Consider the following 25,635-nt stretch of genomic DNA (forward strand, 5'->3'; position numbering starts at 1 on the left):
ATGGAATTAGCTGCCACAAGATGTGATAGTGCTTACTAGCTCTAGATGGTTCAAGGTTAGGCAAAATGGAGGAGCGGGAGGACCACTCCTTTGTAGCTCAGGATGGCGGGGGAACACGTCGGCCTCGAGCGGGGTGAGCTCACCAGGTCACGCATCTGTTCTGCATGCACATGAAGAGGGGTCTCCGCTCCCAGGTCCCACCCACGGGGCAGACACGAGGGTTGAAGGAACAGGCCCGTTTCCTTGTGAGAAGCTGGGGACGGAGCAGAAGGGATGACAAAGCCCACATTTGCCGAGCAGGAATCAAGAGAGCTAAGCCTGAGGTGCTGCTCAGTATCATTCCTGCAGGCAAACGGGCCGTTGCCTTTGTTCCTGCTGCAATGTTAGCAGAAGGGCCCATGGGGAGCGACTTTGGCTCAGGCCTGAATGGAGAGCCGTTCCCCTGGTGAGCACCAGTGGAGATGTCTGGGAGCCAAGCGAAACAATCCCTTGTGCACTCTAACCCTCCTCCGCCGCGAGAGGACTGGAGTCAGGTTTTCCACCCATAAAAATAGAGGACAGATGTGGAAATATAAAGAGCTGAAGGGGCTGCTTTATGCTCTTGTTATTTTTTAGAGATGTTTTCTTGCGGGGGGTGTGATTACTGTCATTTGAAGCGCTTCGGTGGAAAATGTTTGAAGTTGTGATCACAGCCGCCTTTGTTGTCCAAGGTCATGCCTGGCCACGGCGCGTGCGATGAATGTCCAGGAGCATCGCCCTGATCAAAGTCTCCAAAAGACGGAGAGGTTCTTGACCCACAGGCCTCCCCAGTCTGCCCTGGATTTTGACAAAGCAGGACTTCGGGTTTCTAGGAAATGCTCGCAGGGTGGGAGGTCTCTGGGCATGTTTCGGTTTGTTTTGTCTCCCTTGCACCCACGCCCAAAACCTCCGGATTATCAGATTGGCCCTGTCATTCCAAAAGCCACCAGAAGTCTCAATGTTTACAAATGGCTCATATTTACCTAATACTGTTAAAATAATCACTGCCTTGCTCAGGGGCACTTTAAAAATGCTTGCAAATGCAGCATTTTTCTTTTTTATTGTAGATCCAAATTTGTGGAGGGCTGTGTTCATTGGACCGCCCGGCCCCAAAGGCAGGGTGGGGTTTGCCTCTTCCTTGCCGCTGTGCTGGTTGCCTTTCTGCTTGCCCCGTCCCTTTCGGCCGGGCTCACACAACCACCCAGAGGGGGATGCAAGGAAAGTGGAGGCTTCGCTCTGCTCGCAGTGAGGTGCTGAGGTGCGCAAGATGAAATAGCAAGAGGTCTGCGGACTCTGCAGATTCACAGCAGGCTTCCAGCTCAGATGGGCCTTCGGCAAATGCTTGATGCTCCCAGCTGGCCCCACTGTGGCCATTCTGGCAAGTGGGCCTTAGGATGAGTCACTCTCTGGTCAAGGAACACCTGTGCCCCCCCCCCACACACACACCAGTTTTGCAGTGTTGCCAAGTGGTGCAGCCAGTGCACAACTGCAATTCTGAGCAAACTTGAGCCGTGTTCTGCTGCTCTTTATCTATAACAAACAGCGTCAAACTGGAAACTGAAGAAATGTACTTTAAAGTGAGTGGGTGGATATTCCTTTTTCTAGTTAGTCCTGAAGGAGTTTGCAGAGCTTTGCAACAGGAGTTCAGACACTTTAAGCTGCTTGCTGAGGTTTGCTGGATGGACCAAGAATGTTCCCGGGCACCCCGTGATACACCGGGGACATTCCGGGGCACCTGCTTCAGCTCAGTTGCACAACCTGAGGCTGACCCTGCTGGGAAGGGCCACTGTCCATGGTGCTGCCGTTTTCCCTTCCGTGTTGGTCAGAGGCCGAGTTCCTAAGGAAGCTCCTTAAGCCAGAGCACTCCCAAAATCTTGCATGCCAACAAAAAGCACCTCAGAAAGCTCTCAGACTGGAACATTTTCATGGATTCCATGATCATTCTTGCGTCGGGTGACTAAGTTGCAGGACTGCTACATCTCTGCCCTTTCCCCATTTCAGATGCAAGCAGCGTGGCAGGAAAATCAAAGTGGAGGACATCGTTGGGCGTGAAGCCTCATACGCAGCCAACAAAATCAAGAAAATTGAGAATAGGACCGTAATTCATGACAATACATTAAAGGTAAAGATAGAACATAGTGAACATTGATCTGATGCAGCTTTGCTGGATTTATTGTGTCTTCCTTTCTGGATTTTTCCCAGGCACTAATTTCCTTCTAGCACCAAATCTTTGGCATATTTTAAATTTTTTCTCCCTGGGATCATTTTCAAATCTTCTCTGTTTACTGAAATGCTCAGCTCTAGTAATGATGTCACTTGCCCCATGTAAAAAAAAATGAAATAGCTCTCCAAAAATGCACAGCTCACTCAAAATTCCTTTTGGTCTCAAGCCTGAGAAAGTGCAAGGAGCGATGTAGCCACGAGAATCCTCGCAAAGGGCATACGGCTAATGAGTTCTCTTATCTCACCCGAATGCTCAGCTGTCTTCACAGAGCGTTTTTGTCCCTCACTGCATCATTCCAGTCATACTAACTTCCATCTCTTTTTCTCCAATTTTGGAAAATTCCCTTTTTAAGTAAGGAGAGAAGAATGAGCTGGGGTTTCAAGAGAGCTGCCTTACCTATCTGTCTATCATCCATCCATCTACTATGTATCCATGTATCTATCATCTATCAGCTTCACCCGTGCTTTGCATCTGAAGATAAACTTCCCATTTCTCGCTATGAAAACTCTAGAATAGCTTCCAATGTAAAAGCAACGAGCATATTTGTAAACGACAGTCGATGGGGCTGATGGTGTGGCAATGATATCATTTCCCAAGGGATGCATGCTAATTTCTTGCTTCCCACTATTGTCAAATTCTGCTGGTCTTCAGAGTATGATAAGCCCCTGTGAAACATGTCTGAGTGGTGATGACACCTTCTTCTCCCTGGGAAAATGTCCGTATCCCAATTTCTGTGCATCTGTATGGATTCTTCTGGCTAGTTGCTTGTCGTGTGCTGGGTAAAAGGGTGGCTTGGCTGTCAAGGCAGCCCAGGGACATCCCTGTCCAAGACGGAGGTGTCAGCTCCCCTAAGAAATGTTGCTAGCACCCTCAAAGCCATGCTTAGCTCCCTCTCCTCCATGGTGTGATGCTTTGCCCAAGCAGGAACCTGCAGGTTGTGATTCACATTTTTCCACCAGATGAAAATGGGGCAGAACTCGCATGCTGCCTTCCAGGAGGAAACAAATGGATCCAGGGATGGCTACTGCTTTCCTTGCCTTTCTAAATCCTAGAATGCTACTTGGCCCAGCTCTGCTATTTCCTTGGCCTTGTGGGCCTCGCAGGCAAGAGGGGGCCACTGTTAGTCTTCTGGCTACAGGCTGGGCTCCTACCTGCTGCAGTAGGATTCCCACACTGGATTCCGTGTGAAATGCTGGCGGTCAGGCCATCTGCAGTGGGATGCCAGCACAGGGAGCGGCCAGATCCCATAGGATGCGGGAAGCAGCTTGGTTCTTCCCATGCAGGGTAGCAAGATTCCCTCCACATCATGTCCTATAGGCAAAGAACGTGGACCACTGAATGTGGACCACCTTCTCCTTCTGTGAGAGAAGAAGCCGTCTCCAATGCACTCTGAACAGAGGAGCTCCTTGAAAGGCGTATGGAAGGAGCGGTTGTCACTTGCTGTTGCCGCCTCTTAATGCTATTCTTCCCTCGCGGTTGGGAGGGAGAGAAGCAGGGAGGATACCTGCAAGAGTCAGGAGAAATAACAAAAGGTGAAACTGAGGAAAACTCAGCTTGGCTGTATTTCATGCAATTGAAAAAACAGATCTGTTTTCCCTGGATCACTTCACCATCCAAACATTCAGTGCTAGCATTTCCTGATAGATGGTTTTGAATAGATTGCAGGGTATCTTGCCATGCCTCTGTGTGAACTGTTGGGCAATTTAAGCAAAATTTTAATGTAGAAAAAGCATCATGTTTCAATGCACTACCAAATTTCACATAAAAGCAGAACTCTGATTATAGACTTCACAGGCAAAGCATGGATACATGGAAGCACAGATTTGTAAATATTTCTGCTATAGTTTAGATTTTCACACAGTTGTACTTTTCCCCAAGTGCTTACTTCATTTAGACATAAATCTGGTGCATCAAGAGTAAACTGCCATTTAAAACATGTGTGTAAATTGCACCATTGTACAATTTAAGTTTTTTCTCATTCCTTCAAGCTTAAAAATCTCCCTTTTGAGAATTGTATCTCTCAATTAAGATGAATAAATCTAAATTATCTGAGACTTGGACTTCAGAACTTTCCCTGCCAAGTCCCATGAACAAACGCTCTAAGGAAGTCCAGGGATGGTTGCATGAAGCAAAACGTTCAGATAATAGAATATAACATGATAAACAACGTACTGATGAAAACTGTACAGTCTCCAACTTTCCCCCACCCTTTTCAGTGCTAACACCCACCAGAATTGGAACCTCCAGGAATCCAAGTGATCTATTTCCCACTGTATCCCAGCGAGTGACTTTATTGGCGCTTGGCTAGCCTGCAGAAGCGATAAAAATGTCAGCAATGCTGACTTGCCGGGCTTAAATTGACTGTGTTATGATGCTGGCATTGGGTCAGACTGGATAAGCTTTTCTTATGTGCTTGAGTCTCTTGGATGATGGCAAGAATCTCACATCACAGAGTCTGCCCAGGAGAGCCATTCCCCCGCAGTATCACCTTTGTTTTGTCTCCTTGCACTTCAGGACTGTGCAAAAAAAGTTCTTTGGGAAAGTGTTGCTGGCAACCAAAACGCACATTGCTTATCAGCCCAGTTCAGATCCATATCCTGGCCAAAGATTCTGTTCTGGCTGTAGAGAAGAAAAGTCACTTTCCCCCTTGCCACTTTTATAGTGTTCCCATTTATTTAAGTGTGAGACTTCCTGGCACTTAGAACAACAATATAAAGCAGCTAAGTATGACATCAAGCTGCATGAATTTTAATCCTTGTTCAAGGAATGTGCATTTGCAAGTCTTTGGGAATGGCCGCTATTGTTTATTTTCATCAGTGACTTCCTGGATTGGAAGTGGGTAGTTTGTACGCCTGAAGCCATCCTTGGAAGTAGTAGGCATATTTCAGGCTCCTTTTCTAAAAAAGAAACTTTTCTCCATCTTGTAGGCCCTTTGTAGGCCAAGGAAGGACCATCAAAGGCTGGGGGAGGATGTCTGGTTATGCCTTTGCCATAATAGGAGCATGCAGCCTACCTGAGGTTATCAAGATCCACCAATGCTAGAGGAGGAGAAGCTTGGAGGCATCTGGGCCTGATAAATGCACAGCTCCTTCAATATCTGTGCTATCCGGTGTTAGGAACATGGGGAAGATGAGGCCGTCTGTGCTGCTGGCGAGACCTTTGTCCACTGAGACCAGTGTGGTCTATTCGGAGGACCATCAGCTCTCCAAGCTCTCAGGCAGGGAAAAGTTGCCTGCCACTAGGCCATTCCCCTGAAGATACTGGGGCTCCTTCAGAACCATCTGCATGCAGGGCACGTGTTCTGCCCCAGCTTATTCACTCTTGTCCAAGCAGTGACCGGCAGAGGGCCAACTGTTTACTCTGTTTACTCTGGGCCAGATTTCTTGAGAATGTGATGCTGGAAGCTTGTGGTGTTTGTCTGTTATAGCGTTTATTTATAGGTGGGGCTTCATAGCACCAGCCACGCAACAGATTTCCGCTCCCTCAGTAAATTTGCACGTCAAGCTCCTGTACCCGAAAGATGCTTCTGCAGATTGGAGAAGCACAGGCAGGAGTGCGCTAGAGAGCTCTGGCGAAGCTCGCTCCCCTCCAGCCCGCTGTTGCCTCACCCCTCCCATCTGCAGCAAGCCAAGCTTCGTCCTCTGTTCTCCCAGGCCACTGAAATGCCACATTCCTTCGGGAAAGCTAATCCCCCGTCCCGCAACAGTCCCGAGCTGCTTTCGTGTCATCAAAAACTGAAGCTGGAGATCATGCAGGGCAACCCGTGGCTCAGAAGCAAGCGCTTTGTGCTTGGCCCAAACAGGTAACTAGAGCAACGCCCTGGCCAGGTATGCACAGGTGCTACCAGAAAACCCATTCAAGAAAGAATTGGAAGGCATCCCATGAGGACATCCAGACCAATACACCCCCAAAGCTACACATGGGCATAAAGTGTGGCACCGATCTCTACGTGGGTGGCTAAATGTGAAGAGGCACAGATTGCACAATTCTTCACCTTTGAGAAAAGGGACTTGTGTAATTCTGCTTTCCACACACACTGGTCTCACCAAGAGATTTATTGATTGATTTGTGTTATTTCTGCGCCAACGTTCAGGGCAAAGCTATCCTCGGATGACTCACTTCGAAGACAGTCAAAAGCACGAGTACTAAAATTATCTCATTACTGTTTAAAAAAACCAAAGCCAGCCACCTAAAGCTCTGCGTGGTGAGTCCAAGACAACAGATTCAAACCTGTTGGAAAACAGCACAGAAGCAGGAGCAAAAGCAGAAGCAATCCATCCCTTTCAAGTTCAGACGTCACACATGCCTCAGAGATTACCTGCCTCGGTTTATTTATTCTACAGCTGCCACAACGCAGGCCAATGGGTTTCACTGGGACACGAGCACCTCAGGCGTACCTGGGCCACTGCATGCACCGGGCAAAGTGCTACCTGTGCAAGGCTCACTGCTTCCAGAATGACCTCATTCCCGTGAAGCCCAGGGCTAGCCAAAGGCAGGTCGCTGCCTGAAGCAAAGGACAATGCAGTGCCAGTGTTGCAACGGAACCAGGGCTTGCAGGGATGAAGAAACCGGACGCCTTAATCAGTAGGAGTGCCGTCCCCATTGCCCCAGCCACCTCCCTCAGCCGTCTCTGTTCTCTCTGAGCTGAGCTCAGATTCACGCAGTAATGGGGGCAGAAATGACTTTCCCCAGCCACAGTCTATCGCTGCAAGGGCCCACCTAATCCTAGGTATTTTGGGGATGGCTTGGTCTTGAATGGGCAATTAATGGTGTGAGCCTGTACATAGTTAGGGTGCAAAAAGTTCTGACAACTCCCAGCGTTCCCCCGCATTAAAGCACAATTTGGAAAGAATAGGAAGCTCATGATAGTGAAGAAGACTGCTGTTGGTTTAGACCCACACAGCCACCTGAATTTTTGCCACTGTTCATGGCTGTGAGGGCCACCAAGATGCACGCCAGAGTCTGCCGCTGGACCACCGATGGTGACAACCCGCTTCGCATGAGGAATGCTAGCCAGGGGACTGCCCCCTCCTAGGGTCACCTCCAGGTGGCTCCCGTCTCTCCCCACCTGCCTAATGAAGGGCCGGCACTTGGGATGTCAGAGCCTTGTGCGAGCAAGAACAATGTGGGGAGTCGAAGAAACCTTGGCGGTCAGGTGCAGCCCCACCACTGCACCGCAGGCGCATTTCACCTGGACCTGAAAGCAGTGAGTGTGGGGAGGGCGTGTTTGCAGGGGACTGTTTTGGGGAGCCCAGACTGGGGCTGTGGATTGCGTGCCTCGTGTTCCCTGTTCTAGCCCACCCTTCACCCCTGGGTATTTTCAGCTATTAGGAACTAAAATATTAGGGAAGGTGTTTGATTAGCCAGGAGAGCTGTGAGTCCTTTCCTTCCACCCTGACACATTCCCCACTGGAAGCTCTGCATTTCACAGGGCTCTTGAATGCTGACAACATCCTGCATGGGATGGGTGGGCAGGGATTAGGCTTGGAGAACGCACACGGTAGGGAACGCCCTGGCTGCCCGAGTCCTTTTCCAGTAGGATTCGACAAGTGGCCCAAGCAGCCCGGTGCCCTCTCTGCACGCCGGCCTTCTCCCCGTGCCCCTCCTAGCTGAGTCAGGCTGCCTTTGACGTCCAGTAACTCACCGAGGGCAATCAGGACTCACGGTCCTCATCAGGCCGTCTCTGCTCTTTGCAGATGAATTATTTAGCTTATCTGGGGAGTCCCCAAAATATTCAGAAACCTGTAGATGGCCCTACTTTACTGTGCTGAAAATAGACATGGGAGCACAGACTTTACAAGAAAGACCTGGCATGAAAACTGCTCTGGCAGCTTCTGGCCAGCCAGGTGTGAGCTCATCCAGGGGACGCCACTCCGTCCCCCTCCAGGTTTTCCAGATCCAGCCCTCCTTCAATGGGCAGTACTTTTCCATGCCCACCAGACAAGCTCAGTCTTTACTGGGCCATTTTCCGGCCCCTCCCCAGAGGTGTTTCATCTATTTATTTATTGGTACTTCTGCAATCCCAGGAGGTCCTGCAAGACTGCCAGTGCCGTCCTCTGATGAGTGGATGGCGTTGTTTTGGCGACCTAAGAATCCACTCTCGGAGAACTGATTTTGCTACTGATGGAGAGACAAACAGGGAGGCAGAATGATAGCAAAGCTCTCTCCACTGTGCTTCAGGGCCCCTTTCTTGCCATCAGAGAGCAGGCTGCCTTCCCTGAAACTTGCGTCAGGTGGGAGCAGTGAATGAATTGGCTGCAATGGCTTAATAGTGACTTCTTTTAAAACAGTAACTTAAAAATACATCTGCTTATGGCCAGGCACTTGACAGATATAGGGGATAATTGAAGGACGCTGGTGTAATCCTGCTAATTCTGTCTTCCCGCAACCCCCTCCCTCCATCAGGGCTCCATCAGTCTCCGACAGCTGCAGAGATTTCCACCCACATCCCTGTCTCCCCCGCCACCTCACCCACATTGTCTTGCTGAGAGTAAGAGGGAAAACAAGGTTTGGAAGCAGCACTGAGGCTGTGGATTTCGAAAGCAAGGAATCAGACAGTCCTGTCCGTTTTTCCAAATCTCTGGGTTGCTTCTATAGAAAATCAGTTCAAGGGTGTCCCTTCCACACTTGAATCTTTGCAGAAGAAATTTGCAGGCCCAGTTCAAAGGCAGCAGAGCAATTCCTGGTTCACACATAATAGATGGAGCTAGCCTTCCAGGACAGGTAGCCCAACCATACTGAGCCGTGGGTAGGTAGGCAGGTAGGCTGGCTGGTGGCTGGTAGAGATGCGCCCACCGAGTGAGAGAAAGGGAGAGATTAAAAGACTCGACCGGCACACAAAAGAGACATCCAGGATTCACACTCACTAGTCTCAAGGCAGAAGTTGGTTGACATCCCTACATGTCCATCACACGTCCGTCCTCCGTATGTGACGTTGAGCAGGAGACCCCAACTTATTCTTTGTGATGTTATACCTGAAATGTCCTTCCATGGCGAGACAACAGTGACCAGCAGGCAAAAAACTTGCATGTGAAAAGCAGCCTGAGGTCTGGGGAAGAGGTAGGTTCTGTTCTTCCAGATGGGTTGGACTACATGTCCCCGAATCCTTTAGCCAGTTTTGACAGCTGGAACATTCTAGGGGAATGGAGGCACCACGCTGGGATGGCCAGCCTGGAGTACGGGTGGGAACCATGAGGTTCCGCTTTGCAGGAATTTTTGCCAAGTCCAGAAACGGTATCTGAATGCAATTCTGAAGTCTAAAATCCAGATCTGGACCAGGCTTCCAAAGGAGAGGCTGGAGTTGATATGGCTACTTTTTGTCCCATGGTGATGGCACATTGCCTGGAGGTTTCTCTCTCTCTCCTAGGACCTCTCAGCAGTCCATACAGTCTCAGGGGCTGGATGTACGTCAGACTGGCGAAGGAGCCTCCCAGTACTCATTGCTCGCCTTGCTCTGGTTCAGCTCCTGCAGGGTATTCCTTCTTCGCAGGCTAAGCACCAATGTTCGCAACATGGTGTGCCATCAGGCGAGCATGGGAAGCTCTTGCTTCTTGCCACCCGTGCAGGGCATCACATCACTCTTGGGCAAGTCAGTAGTGTGAACACAGTTGAAATACCATGCAGAGACATCGCTTTTTCAGGCTGCCGGATGCTGGGGAAACCCAAAAGGAGAGGGCGGCTACCTCCACATCTGTTCACAGGCTTTCGGCTTTCGCCTGACCCCCACGGTCTGACCCAGCAGGTCTGACCTGAATGTTCCTCGTGCTTGCGATGGTTTCGCTTGCTCTTCTCCCACCCATTTTGCTATTTCATCATCTTTCTCCGGCACATGTACAACTATGTGTCTGAAGAGTATTTGAATTCAAAGAGATGAGGTTGAAAAGGACAATCCCTTAATCCCCCATGGCAGTTCATGGCCAAGCACAGACATAATTCATGGATGTGGGGCTTGCTCAACCTGAGGCAGTTTTTCCAGTTCCCTGCAACAGCTGAGACACATCTGTGCAAACATCTGCATCGTACAGTCCAGGGGCTGTGGCGTGTGCATCTCTTGAAAGCATTTGGGTTAGCACAGGTCATATATGGACTGAAAGGGTGCAAGCCATGAATGTTAACTTTGTAATTACAGCCCTGGCCATCCAAACAAGGCGTGCTCTTGGTAAAACCCAATTAACCACAGAGCTGGTTTGGTTTTTTAATGCCTGTTGGTAGCCCTTCAGCTGCATTCTTTTTAAATGGTGGGTCTGGCCATTCTTGAAGAAACTCCCCCTTTGGGAAAGGGCTGAGGCTCAGTGGTGGAGCCCCCACTTTGCATGCAAACAGACTATGAAGTATTGGCCAGAGATCCCGTGTGGCTGGCCCTAAGTAGCAGAGCTTGTTCCTCTCTAAGAAAGTGGCTTTGGTCCCAATAAGAGCAGTTCCCAGAGACCCAAGACTGCCCTGAGATCAGAGCCAGTGTTTGCTGGCTGGTGACCCATTGGGCGGGAGCCCCATAGCTTTCATGTGGCAGCCTGAACCTCCGGGGGGTCCCCTGCCCCCCCACATGAGCGCTTGCTGATCTCCCTGAAAAGCCCTGTTAGCTTACCCACAAGGCTCCTGATGTAGACCAAGGCTTCCATACTTAATTTTGAGACGGGAGAAAGAGATACTGCAGCTGCTACTGTGCATCTTTAAAGCAATGTGCCCCTAAATCCAGATTACTTCCACCCATGTCCTTTAGGGATTCCAGTTTGCAACCGACTATTTATGATGGTGGAAAAGGAGACCTCCAGCTAGGTTTACTTTCGCCACCCCAATATGATATTCTAGTGACATGTGGCATTGTTTTCTTGGCAATTGAAAGAGGACCTGTGTTTTGAAGACACTGCCAAGATAACTGAACTCTTGATCTCCAGGATATACCCAGAAGAAGAAGGATCGAGTGAAAGTCTGGTGCATAATGATTTCAGGGGATTCTTCTTATTAAAAGATAATCATTTGCACGCTTTCATTTCCCCATGGATTTCCTTCACATTTCTGGCCTCAGAGCTGCTTCCAATCAAATGCAGACAGAGTTTGCTTGCAGCCTCTAGGGTGATGTTTCACCTTCCTTTCCTTCAGCAAACAGGGAAAGTCCATGTGGCACAGCAGTTCAAGTGCTGGACTGGGATCCTGGAGACCTGGGTTCGAGTCCCCACTCAACCATCAAGCTCACTGGGTGACTTTGGGCCAGGCAGAAATGTTCAGCCTAACCTCCCTCCCTGGGTTGTTGTTCTTGTGAGGATGAAATGGCATGGAGGAGAACCATGTAAGACACGCTGGGCTCCTCACAAGAGAAGAAAAGGCAGTATGGAGATTCAACTTAATAAAAGCCCTCACGGGGGAACAATGCTGCAGTTCTAGCATTCATGTGGTTCTTAAGGGGCAAGCATGACAAGGAGCATTTGTTAGATTCCCAAACGGAGGGCCACTAAGCATCACCAGCATCGGTAGCTGCTAAGATCGTAGAATTATGCCTATGCAACGGAGGAGTCTATTTTGCTACCCTCCTTTCCCCTTCGGCTAGAAAGACAATAAGGCAAACTGTGACCGCTGCAGTTCAAATTACTGCCAGAACCTGAGCTTCGACGGGAGCCTACAAACGTCTGGCCTTTAGAGCACTGAGTACTTCTCTCCTCCACAGATCTGTCATTGCTGTATTAAACCCAATTATCCTGCAGGTCAGTTGCAAGATGCATGACGAGTCAAAACACCTCTTGTTTGATTTAATCCACGACTGCAGCCCAAGGGTGTCAGGGAATCGATGTACCCATTGATCTCTTCCATGAGCAAAGGTGGTCTAATTCTGTTCCGTGCTGAGGAATGCTCAGTTCTCTTCTCTGCTGTTCCCTCTTCCTGTGGACCGTTATCCTTATACTGGGCTTGGGCCTTCAGAATGACAGCACATCAGGTTGAGCACAGTCCTCTGGAAAGCACATGGCCACCTAGGCCTGTATGCTACAAGATGGAGTGATCTCTTCTGCGGATGGGGGTCCTTACATTGAATTCCATTTCTTCCTGTCCTACAGCATTTGCACCAAAAATGCCTGGCCATCTGTAAGGACATCATCCAAAGGGAATATCGGCCTTGTGTGCAAGCCATTTCCCCTTGATCAAACAGTCCTGGTTTTCCCTGGGAGATCCAGTGGCTACCAGCAGCTTTGGGAGAAAAAGGTCCTTTCTGGGAAGGGGAGACTTTCAGTGACAAAACTGCATGGAGGGGAAAAATAAAAATGCCCCCTTGCCTATTTTTGATTGCAGACTAAATGATGTATTTAGAGTGATGCAGAGTTTAACTCTCAGGTCAAGACCACCTCGCTTGGATGAGAAACACTTGTCACTCTGACTCTTCTTCGTTATGGTCAGGGTTGAGTCTTGGTGCAAAATTGTTTGAATATTGCATTATTTTGACATTGTCATTGTTAGCTTCCCACGGAGATAGAAGTCTGTTGGATGCAAATATCTGTGTAAATAATCCTTTGTAGAACCATAGTTCTTACCTTGTTTGGAAGAGAAGCCTGTGATATGACCCCGCACAAGAGAAGGCCAGGTGTCAGACATAAAGCCACTGCTTAAGCTAGCTGCAAAATTGGAAAGCAAAATGCACCATCTCTCTGGACTCTGAGGGGGTTTGGCTACCAAGCAGGAAATTATTCCTAGCAGGAAGAATATTCAGGATAATTTGACTTATTACATTAAGCGCTTTTGGAAATGTATTCTTTGTGGTATCATAAAGCTCTGTGCCCCATAGTTATTGGGATAATTTAATTTTCTTGCTAGCTTGTTGTCTCCTTCTCCTTCTCCTCTAACACCACATCTATCTTCTCTCTCTCTCCCTCTCTCTCTCCCAGGAGATTGAGAGAGAATCTCCTGCCTTCCCTCCCTTTCTGAAATGGTATGTGTTGTATTGGGGGGCGGGGGGTGTAATTTTACCACTGATGGGTTAGTTTAAAGCTTGACAAGAGAATGAGCAGAAGTAGGTCCCCAATGCGGTGTGGTGCTCCGTTGCATAGATGCATGATTGCCTAATGCACCCATTGCATCTGTTCATGCTTGCGACCCTGTTACATTTGCTGCTAGATGCATTGTTATTATGCGCATACTGCTGTGGACGCACCCACGCACCCACGCACAAGGCAGGGGGGGTACTTTTTTGATTCACTGACTGTTTCACATCTGATTCTTGGAGGGTGGAGGGTTTCTGAAGACTTCTTTTAGCCAGAGGGAAGTCAATGGACAGAAATACTTGGGCTTGAGTGGAGATGACGGGGTGAAGGGGAAAAGTCCTCCTGGGTTGTTCTCTGCAAAACTGGTTGCTTTCCAAACAAAAATGCTGCACTTGCACCTTTTCTGCATAGAGGGAGAGGGGTTTGGCAGGAAAGTTCACAGCCACCAAGTCATCTTTCTCTTTCTCCGTGGGACAGGTCATAAGCACCCTGGTGACCACTGCTAGCAACGTTTCGGGAGTCTATTTCTGTGTGGCTTCCAGCGAGGCTGGCAGGGAAGAAAGACAACTCAACTTCTATGTCTCAGGTAAGATGGACACATGGACTGCAGGTGGCGCAGTGGTTTAAACCGCTGTGCTGCTGGGCTGGTTGATCGAAAGGTCGCTGGTTCGAATCTGCACAACGGGGTGAGTTCCCGTTGCTCCGTCCCAGCTCCTGCCAACCGTGCAGTTCGAAAGCATGCAAATGCGAGTAGATAAAAAGGCGCCACTTCGGTGGGCAGATCACAGCATTCCGTGCACTTTGGTGTTTAGTCATGCCGGCCACACGACCACGGAGACTGTCTGCGGACAAACGCTGGCTCCCTCGGCCAGGAAACGGAGATGAGCACCGTCCCCTGGAGTCAGGCATGACTGGACTTCACGCCAAGGGGAAACCTTTACCTTTAAGATGGGCACATGGTGCCGCGGGTTGCTTCACCCCATGACTGTCTCTCCCCACACCTGCTCACGGACAACCTTGGCCAGCCGCAGTCCTTGCTATTGCAAGCGCACATCATGCATTCTGCAGGTGGAAAGCACTTCATGCAAGGAGAAGAGGAGCCCGCTGCTGGCCTGGCCAGTCACGCCACAGCTGGACATTCCAGCATTGAGCATGGACCTCTGAAGGAGGGGCACCTATGCATATAAGCTCCCATGAGATCTGGAACGGCATGCAGTCAGAGGCCAAGAGAGCACGGAAACTTACATGTGTAGAGTCCTGCGCACAGGCAGGAGGAGGCATGAGTGTACGCATGCATGCTCTTAACCTGCAGCACACAAACTGAAAAGGGCCGGCCGTCCCTTCGGGCAGGGTTCAGCAGCCGCTTCGGGCAGAGGACGCGTGGGGAAGGCAGCAAAGCCCTGGAGGGGGAATGGTGGGCTGTGCGGCCTTGCCCCCAACCCCCAGGTGGGAGGAGGGTGCTCCCCTGTCGCCGTCTTTCTCAGAAAGATGCATCTGCGAGGCCGCTTGGATTTTTTGTGCACGGAATGGGAGGGTGCCCCTTGCGCACTGGCTCAGGCGGCACACGGCCTCACGTGCCCTGCAAGTTGGCCCTCGGGGAGCTGCATCATGCCGAGTCAAGACATTGGTGCGTCAATCTCTCTGTCCGCCACCTTTCTAGACTTGCAGGCTGAGCCTGGATGGGACCCAGGAACGTCTTTGCCCAGCGCTCGTGTTCTGCCGTTTGCCGCAGCTCCTCCATCAGTTAGCATGCAGGGTTTCAAAAGAAAGAAAGGTACTTCTATAGGAACCAACAGGGACCTTTTTAAAAGTCCACATAAGACCATTAAATAGTTATGGGCACTGTCCATTTAATCACTGAGAAGTGCCCGTAAAAATTTACTCCAGAATAAATGGGTAGCATCTTTGAAGTACTGCAAGACTTTGGGGTGCTGCAAGAAAGTAACTTCTTTCCTAGAAATAATAATTGGTTTGTTTTATGAATGTCTTCTCCTAGAGCACTTTACAAGGTAGTTAAAAGCAAAAACACCATTTCAATCTTTGAGACTGAGAGTTAAGTGAACACAATTATTTTTTCTGGCTCTGTTTATCTAGTGTATTTTTAGAAATGTTATAAAGGAAAAGAAAAATGTAATAACTTTTATTTATGAGACAGTTACAGCTGGATGCTCAATGGCACATTCTTTATCTAGTGAAAGCCCAAATAATTATTAATATAAAGTAATGTTATTATCAGAGATGAGGAGGAGGAGGAGGAATTACGAATGCCAGTCAGAGGGCATCATCATTTCCCCATGGCCTGCCTGTCACTCTTTTGAGACCTTTGCTAGGAAGGGCCCTCCTGGAAATCCATGGAATGCTGCTCAGGTCCGATTCATTAAGAGAAGCTATCATGTTTGCTCCAGCCAGTTCCCCCCACCCTTAACATACTTATGAGAGGTTTTAAAGGCCTGCATTATCTCAGGTTGGCAAGCTGATGGCACGTTCTCTCCTGACCCTAAGCCACCTGGCTGCTTTCTTGAAAGCTCAGATGCAGGACTCCAAAAGAATCTCATTAAGGAGGTGAGAGTGCATCCTTCCAGGGCTGCAAAATCAGTGTTTTAGCTGTCAAAGGGACACCGAGAATCCATTTGCATGCACCGATTCATTAATTTCCAGAAAGCAGAGCAATTGTTTAAAGCCTGGTCCTGTACAAAACCTATCTGTATAATAAACCCTCTTCCCAAAAAGACACGATGGCAGGATATTGCCAGGCCATATGTCTGAAAGAGGCGTTCACTGCATTATGCTGCCAAATCAAAGAATTATACAGCCGGATCAAAGAATCCCCTCATTCAAAGATGTTGTAGTGGCCAAAAGCTTGCGGACTAGATCCACAGACATGATTTGGCAGAATGGGACAATCCAGCCCTTATTCCCTTCCGGCTCCAAACCTTGCACTGCTCATCCCGGTTATTCACCAACAACAAGTATTTATAGTTGTGGACTGTGAGTCACTTTGCCCAAACAGCTTCAGTCAGTGCTCCCAGTCATGACTGGTGCTGCAAATCCAACCAGCCTGACCTAGATACTCAGCAGTCCTGCCCTTGGAAGGGATGCCTTTCAGCCACAGTTGGCCAGTCATATTTGGAGCATGGGATAGGCAGCCACAAGGACCAGTTTATGCAAAGTGAACATTGCTTTACCTGTCCAGGACTTCTTTTCATAGTGGCGCCCACCTTGCAGAAATCTCTTCCCAGACAGACCTCCTCATCTTCCTTATCATTCTCCTTTGGGAAGTGGGCTCTCCATCTGGCAGACTGATCATTAGCTATGCCTTAATCTTTTGGAATGTGCTTTTGAGATCTACCTCTAATATTAATAGCAGACACTGGTCACTTTTTGGGTCCCTTATAAATATAGAATATCACCTTATACTGGATTGTGATGCATTTCTACTTAGAAGGAAGCCCCATCGAGTTCAAGGGGACTTACTTCCTGGAAAGTGAGTGCAGGATTAAAGGCTTCATGATTTTTAATGTGCTTTAGCATGTGCTGGTTGTTTGCTGTTGCTGGGATTTAATTGTGGTGTTATTGTTAAAAAGGAAAGCAATCCATACATTAAAAATGCAAGCATCAATACAATTCAGGTAGAGATAGTGAAAGTAGGTCTTCATCGGGGGCCTACAAAATTCTACAGAGTGGTAAGCAAGCTGTCAAGTTCCACAGCACTCTTGGGATAAGTGTTAAGAAAATCCAAGGGAAAGCGATGCATCAGGGACAGAGCAAGGTGGAAGTTCAGCCTGCCGTTCGTTACAGTTCTAAGACACTAATGGAGAGAGCTCTTTGGAGGAAAAATGTCCTTATCTCAGCTGAGCAATTGTGAACATAATTACCAGGTAATTATGTGGTGTAGACCATGTTGTCAAAGACTGAGGAGGATGTTCAGCGACAGACACGCCTGGGTTTCTTGTCGAGTCTTTTATGGAGCATCGCATAGGGCAGATTTCATCAGTCTTCCCTCACTTCATTGGTTTTGGGAATTGTTCTCACCAGCCTGAAAGCAAGCAGGTTGCCCATCTTCTGGGCTGTATTTCAGTTGTGTGTGTCCTTTTCTTTCTTCTGTTCCAGAAGTGCCATCTGACCTCCAGACAGAGCCACAAGTCACAGCCATTGTAGCAAGCGACGTTCAGATGACCTGCAAGTCCACCAAGTACATCTACACACATCTCTCTTGGTATGACCCTGCCTTGCAAGAAATCCCAGATACCTTCACACACAAGAAAGTGGACAACTATTCTATCTCCTTGACGCTGGACCTGAAGAATGTCTCTCAGCTCAATGCCGGGTTATACAGATGCAGAGCTCGGAAGTATCCAAACAGCACTGAGGGGTTGGAGAAAAGTACCATGCTCAGCATCAAAGGTGAGTCTCATGGTTCGTGGCTTCTTTGGTGTGTCGCAGGAATGCAAGAGGGCAGGGAAACATGGCAGGCAAAGTCGGACGCAGACTGGCAATCATGCGTTGTGGCTTGTCCTCAGCCCTGGGTTCTGCAGTTCTGGGTAAGCCATTAAAAAAAAAGCAGCTGGGGGCATTCTTGAGATTCCACGGGGCCATGCCTGATAAGTTGTCCTGACTTGGCGTGCCGGAAGTTGTCTGGGTCTCGAGCTAGGCAGGGCAGCTAATGTTCTAAAGTTAGGAACATGAGTGAATGGCTGCTGGATCAGACCAAAGGTCCATCTAATCTGTGTTGTTGGGAACTGCCCAGAGAACTTTGGCCATTGGCTGGTATATTTTATTTATTTATTTATTTAAAACATTTCTATGCCGTCCCCATCGCAACAAAGCCTCGGGGTGGCTCACAAAGGATACATAAATACATAAATAATAACAATGTAACAATTTAAAAAATTGTTTAAAAACCCCCAGTGCATTCTCGGCTAAAAATTTCAAATCCTATTAATCCAAATAATTTAACAATTAAAATAAGTTTTAAATAAAAAGGTCTTCGCCTGGTGCCCAAAAACAAATAACGACGGCGCCAGGCGGACCTCTCTGGGGAGTGCATTCCATAGGTTGGGCGCCACCGCAGAGAAGGCCCTCCTCCGGGTACTCACCCTCCCAGTGTCCTTCATGGAGGGCTCCCGGAGGAGGGCATCTGTTGCTGATCTCAAGGGGTGGGAGGGCATATATATGGGCGCAAGCGTTCCTTTAGATATCCTTTAGGTATAGAAATTAATTAATTAAGCAGCAGGCACCCTGTTGTTGCAGTAAGATGCCTGAAACAGATGCCTGAAAAGCAAGGCATCAAAACTGATTTCCACTCTCGCTGCTCTGATTGGCATTCGCTACCCTGAAGGTGGAGTATGGCTACCGTGCCTAGTAACTCTTGATAGCTCTGCTGTCCATGAACTGTTCTAAAATGCTGCCTAAGTTCATTTGTTCATGCTTTTGTGGGGCTGCCTGGTCTGTCTCTGTCCCCATGCATATGTTCAGGTAAGTCATTTTTTAATACCCAGCTAGGACTTTTGAAAGTTGAGGCAAGGTGCTTTAAAAGTCTCAGTCACTTCCATAAATGGTATTTTTTCACAACTTCATTGGCATTCAAACATGGTTTTCAAGAGGCATATCTGTGTGCTTCAGGATGCCCATGCAAGACCCAGAGACCTCTTGGTTTTGAAAGAGACTGCTTGCTACCTCTCATGGTGGACGAAGTAAAAATATGACTGTGAACAAGCCTAAAGTTTAAGAAAACTGGAGACAGATCAAGGACACTCAGAGTTGATTCTGTGTCCACGTGTTGTTGTATCTAACTCACTATTACGAGAAAACATTTGAACAAATCCCCCATGGATCTTGCTTAACTGTGCAAATAGAAGCCTGAAGTGATCAACTCTCAAAGGCTACTTGTAAAATTTTCAAAATGCCTGGGATGAAATTCTATACAGTGAGTTGCTTACATATTTTTGGCTTCATATTAGCAGCAAATATTTTTTCTACCTGGCTTCAAAGGGAGTAAAAATGGAGGTCTTTAATCAATCTAAAGCATCAACAGCCTTTGAAGTCTCACCCAGCAAATATTGCAGGTGGCCTTAAGACCAGCATGCAGAGCGACCATCCGCTACGGTCTGGTGCCCGCTTTGTTTTATGCAAGTTATGTGGAAATAGACCAATCTGGTGCCCATCTCCAGCTCATTATGAGTTGCCAGATGTATCTTGGTTCCCAAATAAATTCCTCTATGCCAGCTGCAGTGCAGAAATGTGAAGTCAGAAGGGAGAAGCTATGCCCACATTTGCCCAAGTGATTAAAACATGAAGAGCAAGGTTAAAAGCATGGCGCTTCTTCTTAGCTTCACCACACTTCTTCTTCCTGGTTTGTTTTTGCATCTCTCGGACGAGGGAAAATGTACTTGAGTGAGAATGGAAATGGGAGGCCTTTGGACTTAACAATGTCATTTATCTTTTGTTTCCAGTTAAGATGGTGCCTTACATTGTGGAGAACTTTACGGACTTAGAAGTGAATATCAGTGGGAAGATAGTTCTGGAGTGCAAGGCAAACGGGACACCAAAACCTGTTATTGCCTGGCTGAAAAATGGCTACCTGATTGCTCCTGCTTCAGGTAAGGCGGCCGTGCCGACTGCTGGGTATTTATTTTATTTATGTATTGCGATTATATACTGTTCAACAGACATGCATAGCTCCCAGAACAGTTTACAAAAAAGCAGTACTAAAAATATAGATGCCCATAATTACGATAATAATTACAGTGCATAATTATTTGTGGTGATGTTTTCATGATTAATGTGTGCAATGCACTTGGGAGAGGCTGCAATTTGCTAACGGAGCACCAGCTTTCAAACATTCCCAACTCTCGCAAACAGGAGTGAAATGGTTGCACATCCCTCAATTTGCCCAGTTCATGCTGAAGACACATAGGACCGACACTCCTGCCCTTGCTCTGAGCCTGGAAAGGGGCATCTGCAGGATTAGACCAGCTCCTGTGTGGTCCAGTGGCCTTCACTGGTCTTGAAATGTGCCTTCGTCCATTGGGCATGTTTGCCACCCATCTATCAAGCCTGGGCTGAGCAGCTCCCTAGGGTGAAAATGCACATATTCAATGCTTCGTTCCCTGACCGATTTCCTCCAGTCATTCTTGCATCTATAATTTTCCTTCTCGGGTTAGGCAAAAAGGATCATCTATAATTCAGAGCATGCTGTTCTGGGCAGAAGCTCTTTACAGCTTCTGAAATTTCATAAATAATTCCAGAGGGACAAACATGTAACTCATCCAGCCAATGGAACCATAAATAAAATATCTGGAGAAAAAGAAAAAAACACCTCGGGGTAAATATTCCAGCACTCTGCACACTAACTGGCATGCAGCGCTTATGTTAACAACAGCCACATTCACACACAGGACACGTTGTAAAAGCTAAATCCAACCCTCTTCGGACGCCATCCCCAGTGGGTTGTACCTGCTGGTGATGACACCTCCTTAGCAAAGCAGGTTTGCGTGAAGATGCACGCTCTGACAGCCGGGACGTTATGGAGAGAGGATGGCAGTGGGGGGGATTATGGGGCATCCTGTGCTCGGCACAGACGGAGGAGCTGCTTCTGGTGCCTCGCAGGGCTGTCTTCTAGTTATCTCATGAGGCCTGCTTTCTCACTGCCACAGTCAACACTGCTGTTGCTTCTCTTCTGCTTCGGCATCATTGGTACCCTTTGTGTGTTTGAAGAGCGGAGAGCCAGAGAGCACGGAGCAGGCACCACTTCTGGACTAGCACCGCTGTCTGGGTCCAGAAAGGGGCAGAAGGACAAGCAGGTGGCAAGGGCTTTCTTCAGTGGGCTCCCGCTCTGGTAGGAGCCCTTGGCAGGGGCCGGCTTGTCCCTCCTGGTGGCCTGCCCTCTGTGCTTGTGGAAGGCCTTGGCATTGCAAAGGACGGTGCACAAATAGAAGTAGGGCTTGCAAGGGACTCTGGAGGAGGACAGCTCCCAGCAATGGGCCACCCACCATCAGGACAGAGCCTTCACATTTTCTCACCAAATTGGAGAACAAGAGATCATTTGGGGGCATAATATCTGTAGTGCTGCTCCTAGGGAATGCATGGGAAGAAATTATGGCTGCTAAGCACCCAGGAGAGTACCTCCACTGAGCCCCTGACAACTGCTGCAACGAAGCTGGAGTACAGTGAGGTGATTTCAGGGAAAAGTGTAAAGCTCAGTGTTCTCTGAGATGCACTTTTGCTCAGTTTTATGCAAAAGGTTCCAGTTTGACCCCCAGTTCAGTTCCCAGCATTTCCTTCCAAAGAATGTCAGGATGCTGTTAGAGATTGAGACTGAGTGGGAACCTATGACTCACCAAGACTCAAGCTTGTTGACGTTCTCCAAATTCCAACCTGAAGCTTGATCCATGCATGTGAAAAATCTGTGTGTATTTTGTTTCCTGCTCCTCAAAGCTATTTATCAACTTTGCACATCATTGAAACATGTACATCTGTCTCTCATTGATCAAGCCACATTCATTTATGCTTTTCAAAAGTACACACTTTCCAAGTGCTCTTTTCAGTTGTGCACATGCTGTTGAACCTATTTCCTGGGGGAGAGAAACCTGTTGGAAGCTCAGAAATGTGTGAACTTAAACCATTGATGGCACTTGAGTCCAGGTGTGAAGAAGGTGTGAACTGGATAAATTCTGATCAAAATAAACTGAAACAACTTTCTTGCTGATCGCTTCTGGAGGTCTGCTGCCTTTCAGAGTAGGCAGGGAGGCTGGATTGATTCACCAGAGATCGGTTTTATGGGCAGGCATCTGCAGGTGCCCTTGCCTGCCTTTCTGCTTCTACTGCTTCATGTTGCCAATTACATTTTGAGAGCATTTCCTAGAAAGCATTGTCATATGTGCTGAGATGAATGCCCGTGCCTTCTTGCAGGGATTTCCATGGAAAATAACACGCTGGTGATTGAGCGAGTGAAGAAGGACGATGAAGGTCACTACGAATGCAAGGCTGTCAACGAAATGGGCCAGGACAGCACCCGGGCATTTATCAAAATAGAAGGTGAGCTCACAGGAGAAAAAGGTTGTGACTGGGCCCATCGGATCTCTGGAGAAGTCTAAGCAGCCTTCTCCAACCTGGTGGCCTCCCTTGTGTTGGACTGCAGTTCCCACCATCTCCCCTACAGGGCGATAGGTTGTCACAGCTGGTTTAGTACATCCACGGAACCATTCTCAAACACACGTGAAAGCAATTGCTAGCAAATTGACTGGAGAAATGGTTTTGTTCATTTCAATGGGACCATTTTTTCTAGGATGGTCATACGCAAAAGGAGACATGACTCCGGGTCTTCTACATCTGCTGAGATTCTCGCTTCTACCTAGCAATTAAAGATGGAGAATCCCAGTTACTTTTCCTTTCGCCACCTTGTTAGGTTTGCTGTGGTCCCCGCACCTGACCTTTCAGTAACTGGTTGTTGCAGCAGGTGTTTCTGAATGCACGTGCTCAAGCCTGGAGCATTGAGCCAGGCACTAACCAGGTGTTCCTTTTTCAGGGTCAGAAGAAAAGTCCAACATCGAAGTTATCATTTTGGTTTGTACAGGATTAGCAGCCACTCTTTTCTGGCTCCTTCTCACTCTCTTCATTCGAAAGCTCAGGAAGGTAAGAAGACCTCCATGCTCCAGACTTAAAAACGGGCTCTTCTTTTAGGCACGAAAGGTGTTCAGGGCAAGGAGAGTGGCTGAGGCATTTCATTTGTTAGGCTCTGCTTCATGCTAAAGTGGAAGCATTCGATTAGGAAGGGCCTCACAGTTATAAAGTACATAGACTCACTCCTATAATCAGTGCTTTTTTTGTAAAAGAAAAAAAAAGGTGCCACAACTCACATCTTGGGGTCACACTTTTACACTAAAAAAGATTTTCAATTCACCAACTGTTTTTGAAATAAAGAACTTATTTTCCTTTTGCACGTAGCCAGTCACTCTACACACACATAAACATAATGGTCGCCGCCAGCAGTAAGCACTCAGCGCGCGACCACACGACTGGTCCCAAGCCGAGCAGCATCCTGAGCCGAGCAGCACCCTCACAAGCAGCGCAGACACACAAGCAGCCCGCAGGCACTACGTTAATGCTTTTTGCTGCCAACCTGCTACACCCAACAGGGTGATTCACAACCACTTGGAAAAATCCGTCAAAAAATGGTGCCAGAATGCCGTTCCGGTGCTTTCTATGACAAAAAAAGCCCTGCCTATAATTACCTACATATATAGCATGCAAAATTCAAACAAGGGATGCAGCATTGCGTGTGGAAACTCTGCTTAGCCACTGGAGGGAAATGAAATTGTTGATCGGGGCAGGTGCAGAGGCCACATTCCGACACGACACTTCCGTTTCTTTTTTCTAACCTAGAGGCAGGCTTCGTGACGGATATTTACAGTTTGCTTAGCTCAGAGACAATATATGTCACATATTGCAGCTATTGAACTGGAATGACATAACTAGGGCTGCCCAAAAATGCTTGTTAATTTTGATACTTAATTTGAAACGAGCATGTTTGATGCTGCTGAACTAATTACTGGATAGCAAAACCTCAGCAAGTGTTGGCATTGTTTTGAGCTGCTGTTGCCTCTGGCAGCAGCTTCTTCTCCCTTTCAACTTCTCCACCGCCTCCTCTTCCCCTTCTTGGCCCTCAGCCTTCTTTGTCCTCAGCATCATTTATCTGTTCCCCCTGCCGCACCCAGCCTGGCTTTGTTTGGCAGTATTGTCTGGGGCAATGCCCTGGGAGCATCCAAGAGATCATCCAAACTGGACCAGCAGTGATGCCTAATGGAGCTGGGGAGAGGAAGGGCAGGGAAGACTCTGGTTGAACCACAAAAGTAGCCAGCAGCATTAAAGCAACACAGGCATGTTTGCAGTGGGCTTCAGAATAACTGAAGCCAATAGGTGCTTTTCGGTATCCACAAATGTACGTGAACCCAAGTAGGTCGATTGAGGCTGCAGTCTGCCACCTCCCTATACAGCCCCGTAGGGGAAGGTCCATAACCCAGCAGCGTATTGCACACTTTGCAGGCAGGAGGCCGCAGCATCAGACCCCGCACGTCCGTATCAAGCTAGGAAGCCCTCTTTTCCAAAACCTTGGTCAGCCACTGCTGGTCCATGTACAGCAGCCTTCTTCAACCTGGATTACAGCTCCCACCCTCCCTGACTTTTGGTCATGTGGGAACCAGGTTGTGAGTGCAACAGACGGAGCATCTGTCTTGGCATAAGTGAAGCTGCTATGCTCCTCCTTCTGGGCAGGCATTACAGACTTACCCTGTTACCCATCCCAGGGCTTGGCCTCATCCACAAAGCCACTGAGGCGCCTTTTGGGCTGGCATCCAGTTCCATCTGAGCCAAATCTGTTGCCATTTTGCTAAACGAGTCCGATGAACAGCAAATTACAGATGGGAGCTTTTGCAGAGTGTCGGAGAATAAAAATGCATTGTGAACTCTTTATTACACTGGCAAAAAAGAGTTTAACACCTCGGGGTGCACAGAAAGTCCTCAGCATCCCGTTTGAGCCATCAGGGTGCTAACAATGGAAGAAATATCTAGCTTGTGCCATGAGTTAAATTCTCAGTTTTCTTGCAACGTTGGCCCAAGCAACTAAGTTCATCTCCCTTCCATGGCTCATTTACTCTTTGACGTCAACCCTGTGAAGGTTCCAAAGGACTTTGGTTCCATGAGCTCCATGGAGAGTGTAATAAATAAGGCAGAAGGGAGTAGCTCTCTCATCTGGGCCCAAACCAAAACCACAGTTCCAACAATGACCATAACCATTCAAATACTTCTTTCCATGTATAAAAGTGAGAAAAGGTAAGATTACGCATGTGTATTCTTGATTTGCCCTAACCTCCTGAAAGGGCAGCTTGCATTGCTCACTTGTAATTATTAATGCCCAGGCCAAGGAGCAGCTCTGCTCCAGGTCTCAGCAAGGATCTCCAGGTTGTTTCCCACCCATTCCAATCTGTTTCACAAATGCATCATCCAAGCCTCAGGTCATCAAACACCAACAGGACGTTTTCCTCAAAATGAACGCACCCACAAATGTAGAAATCAGTCTGCTCAGAAGTAAATCCCACCAAGTCATATATAAAAATAAGTAATTTTAAATTATGGCAAAGGCTTGCCATGCGCATGGCACAAAACCACCTCTCCGAGATAATGAACCGCTAAGAGCTCCAGCTCAAACCTGAGGCACTTCTTTCAGCATTTATAATTTTACATGCAATGGACCAGAAAACCTGTCCTTATTGGTTGCCCTAATTAGAGACTGTTATGTTTCAGCACGACCATAACCTTGCTTCCACTCGAGACTGCCCTGGCACCTCCGGAAAACAGTTGCATATTGCCAAAGCGTGCATTCATTCTCTTTTGCAAAGGAAAAAAAATGATTAAATGAAGGTTATGCACTTG

At 48.0% G+C, this 25,635-nt stretch overlaps 1 protein-coding gene across 1 annotated transcript in view; it reads left to right on the top strand.

Moving 5' to 3' along the window:
- LOC123021962 (vascular endothelial growth factor receptor kdr-like) overlaps window positions 1–25,635 on the top strand; it is a 143,112-nt gene that overhangs the window by 79,879 nt on the left and 37,598 nt on the right. Inside the window, exons 11-16 of the mRNA XM_044427244.1 lie at window positions 2,020–2,140; window positions 13,684–13,792; window positions 17,317–17,610; window positions 19,659–19,805; window positions 22,117–22,242; window positions 22,733–22,839. Of these exons, the coding sequence (XP_044283179.1) occupies window positions 2,020–2,140; window positions 13,684–13,792; window positions 17,317–17,610; window positions 19,659–19,805; window positions 22,117–22,242; window positions 22,733–22,839 (904 nt within the window). The remainder of the gene's footprint in view (window positions 1–2,019; window positions 2,141–13,683; window positions 13,793–17,316; window positions 17,611–19,658; window positions 19,806–22,116; window positions 22,243–22,732; window positions 22,840–25,635) is intronic.

This window comes from Varanus komodoensis, unplaced genomic scaffold (assembly GCF_004798865.1).
Source record: "Varanus komodoensis strain SLA01 unplaced genomic scaffold, ASM479886v1 scaffold18_3, whole genome shotgun sequence".
In the NCBI taxonomy this organism is placed as follows: Eukaryota; Metazoa; Chordata; class Lepidosauria; order Squamata; family Varanidae; genus Varanus; species Varanus komodoensis.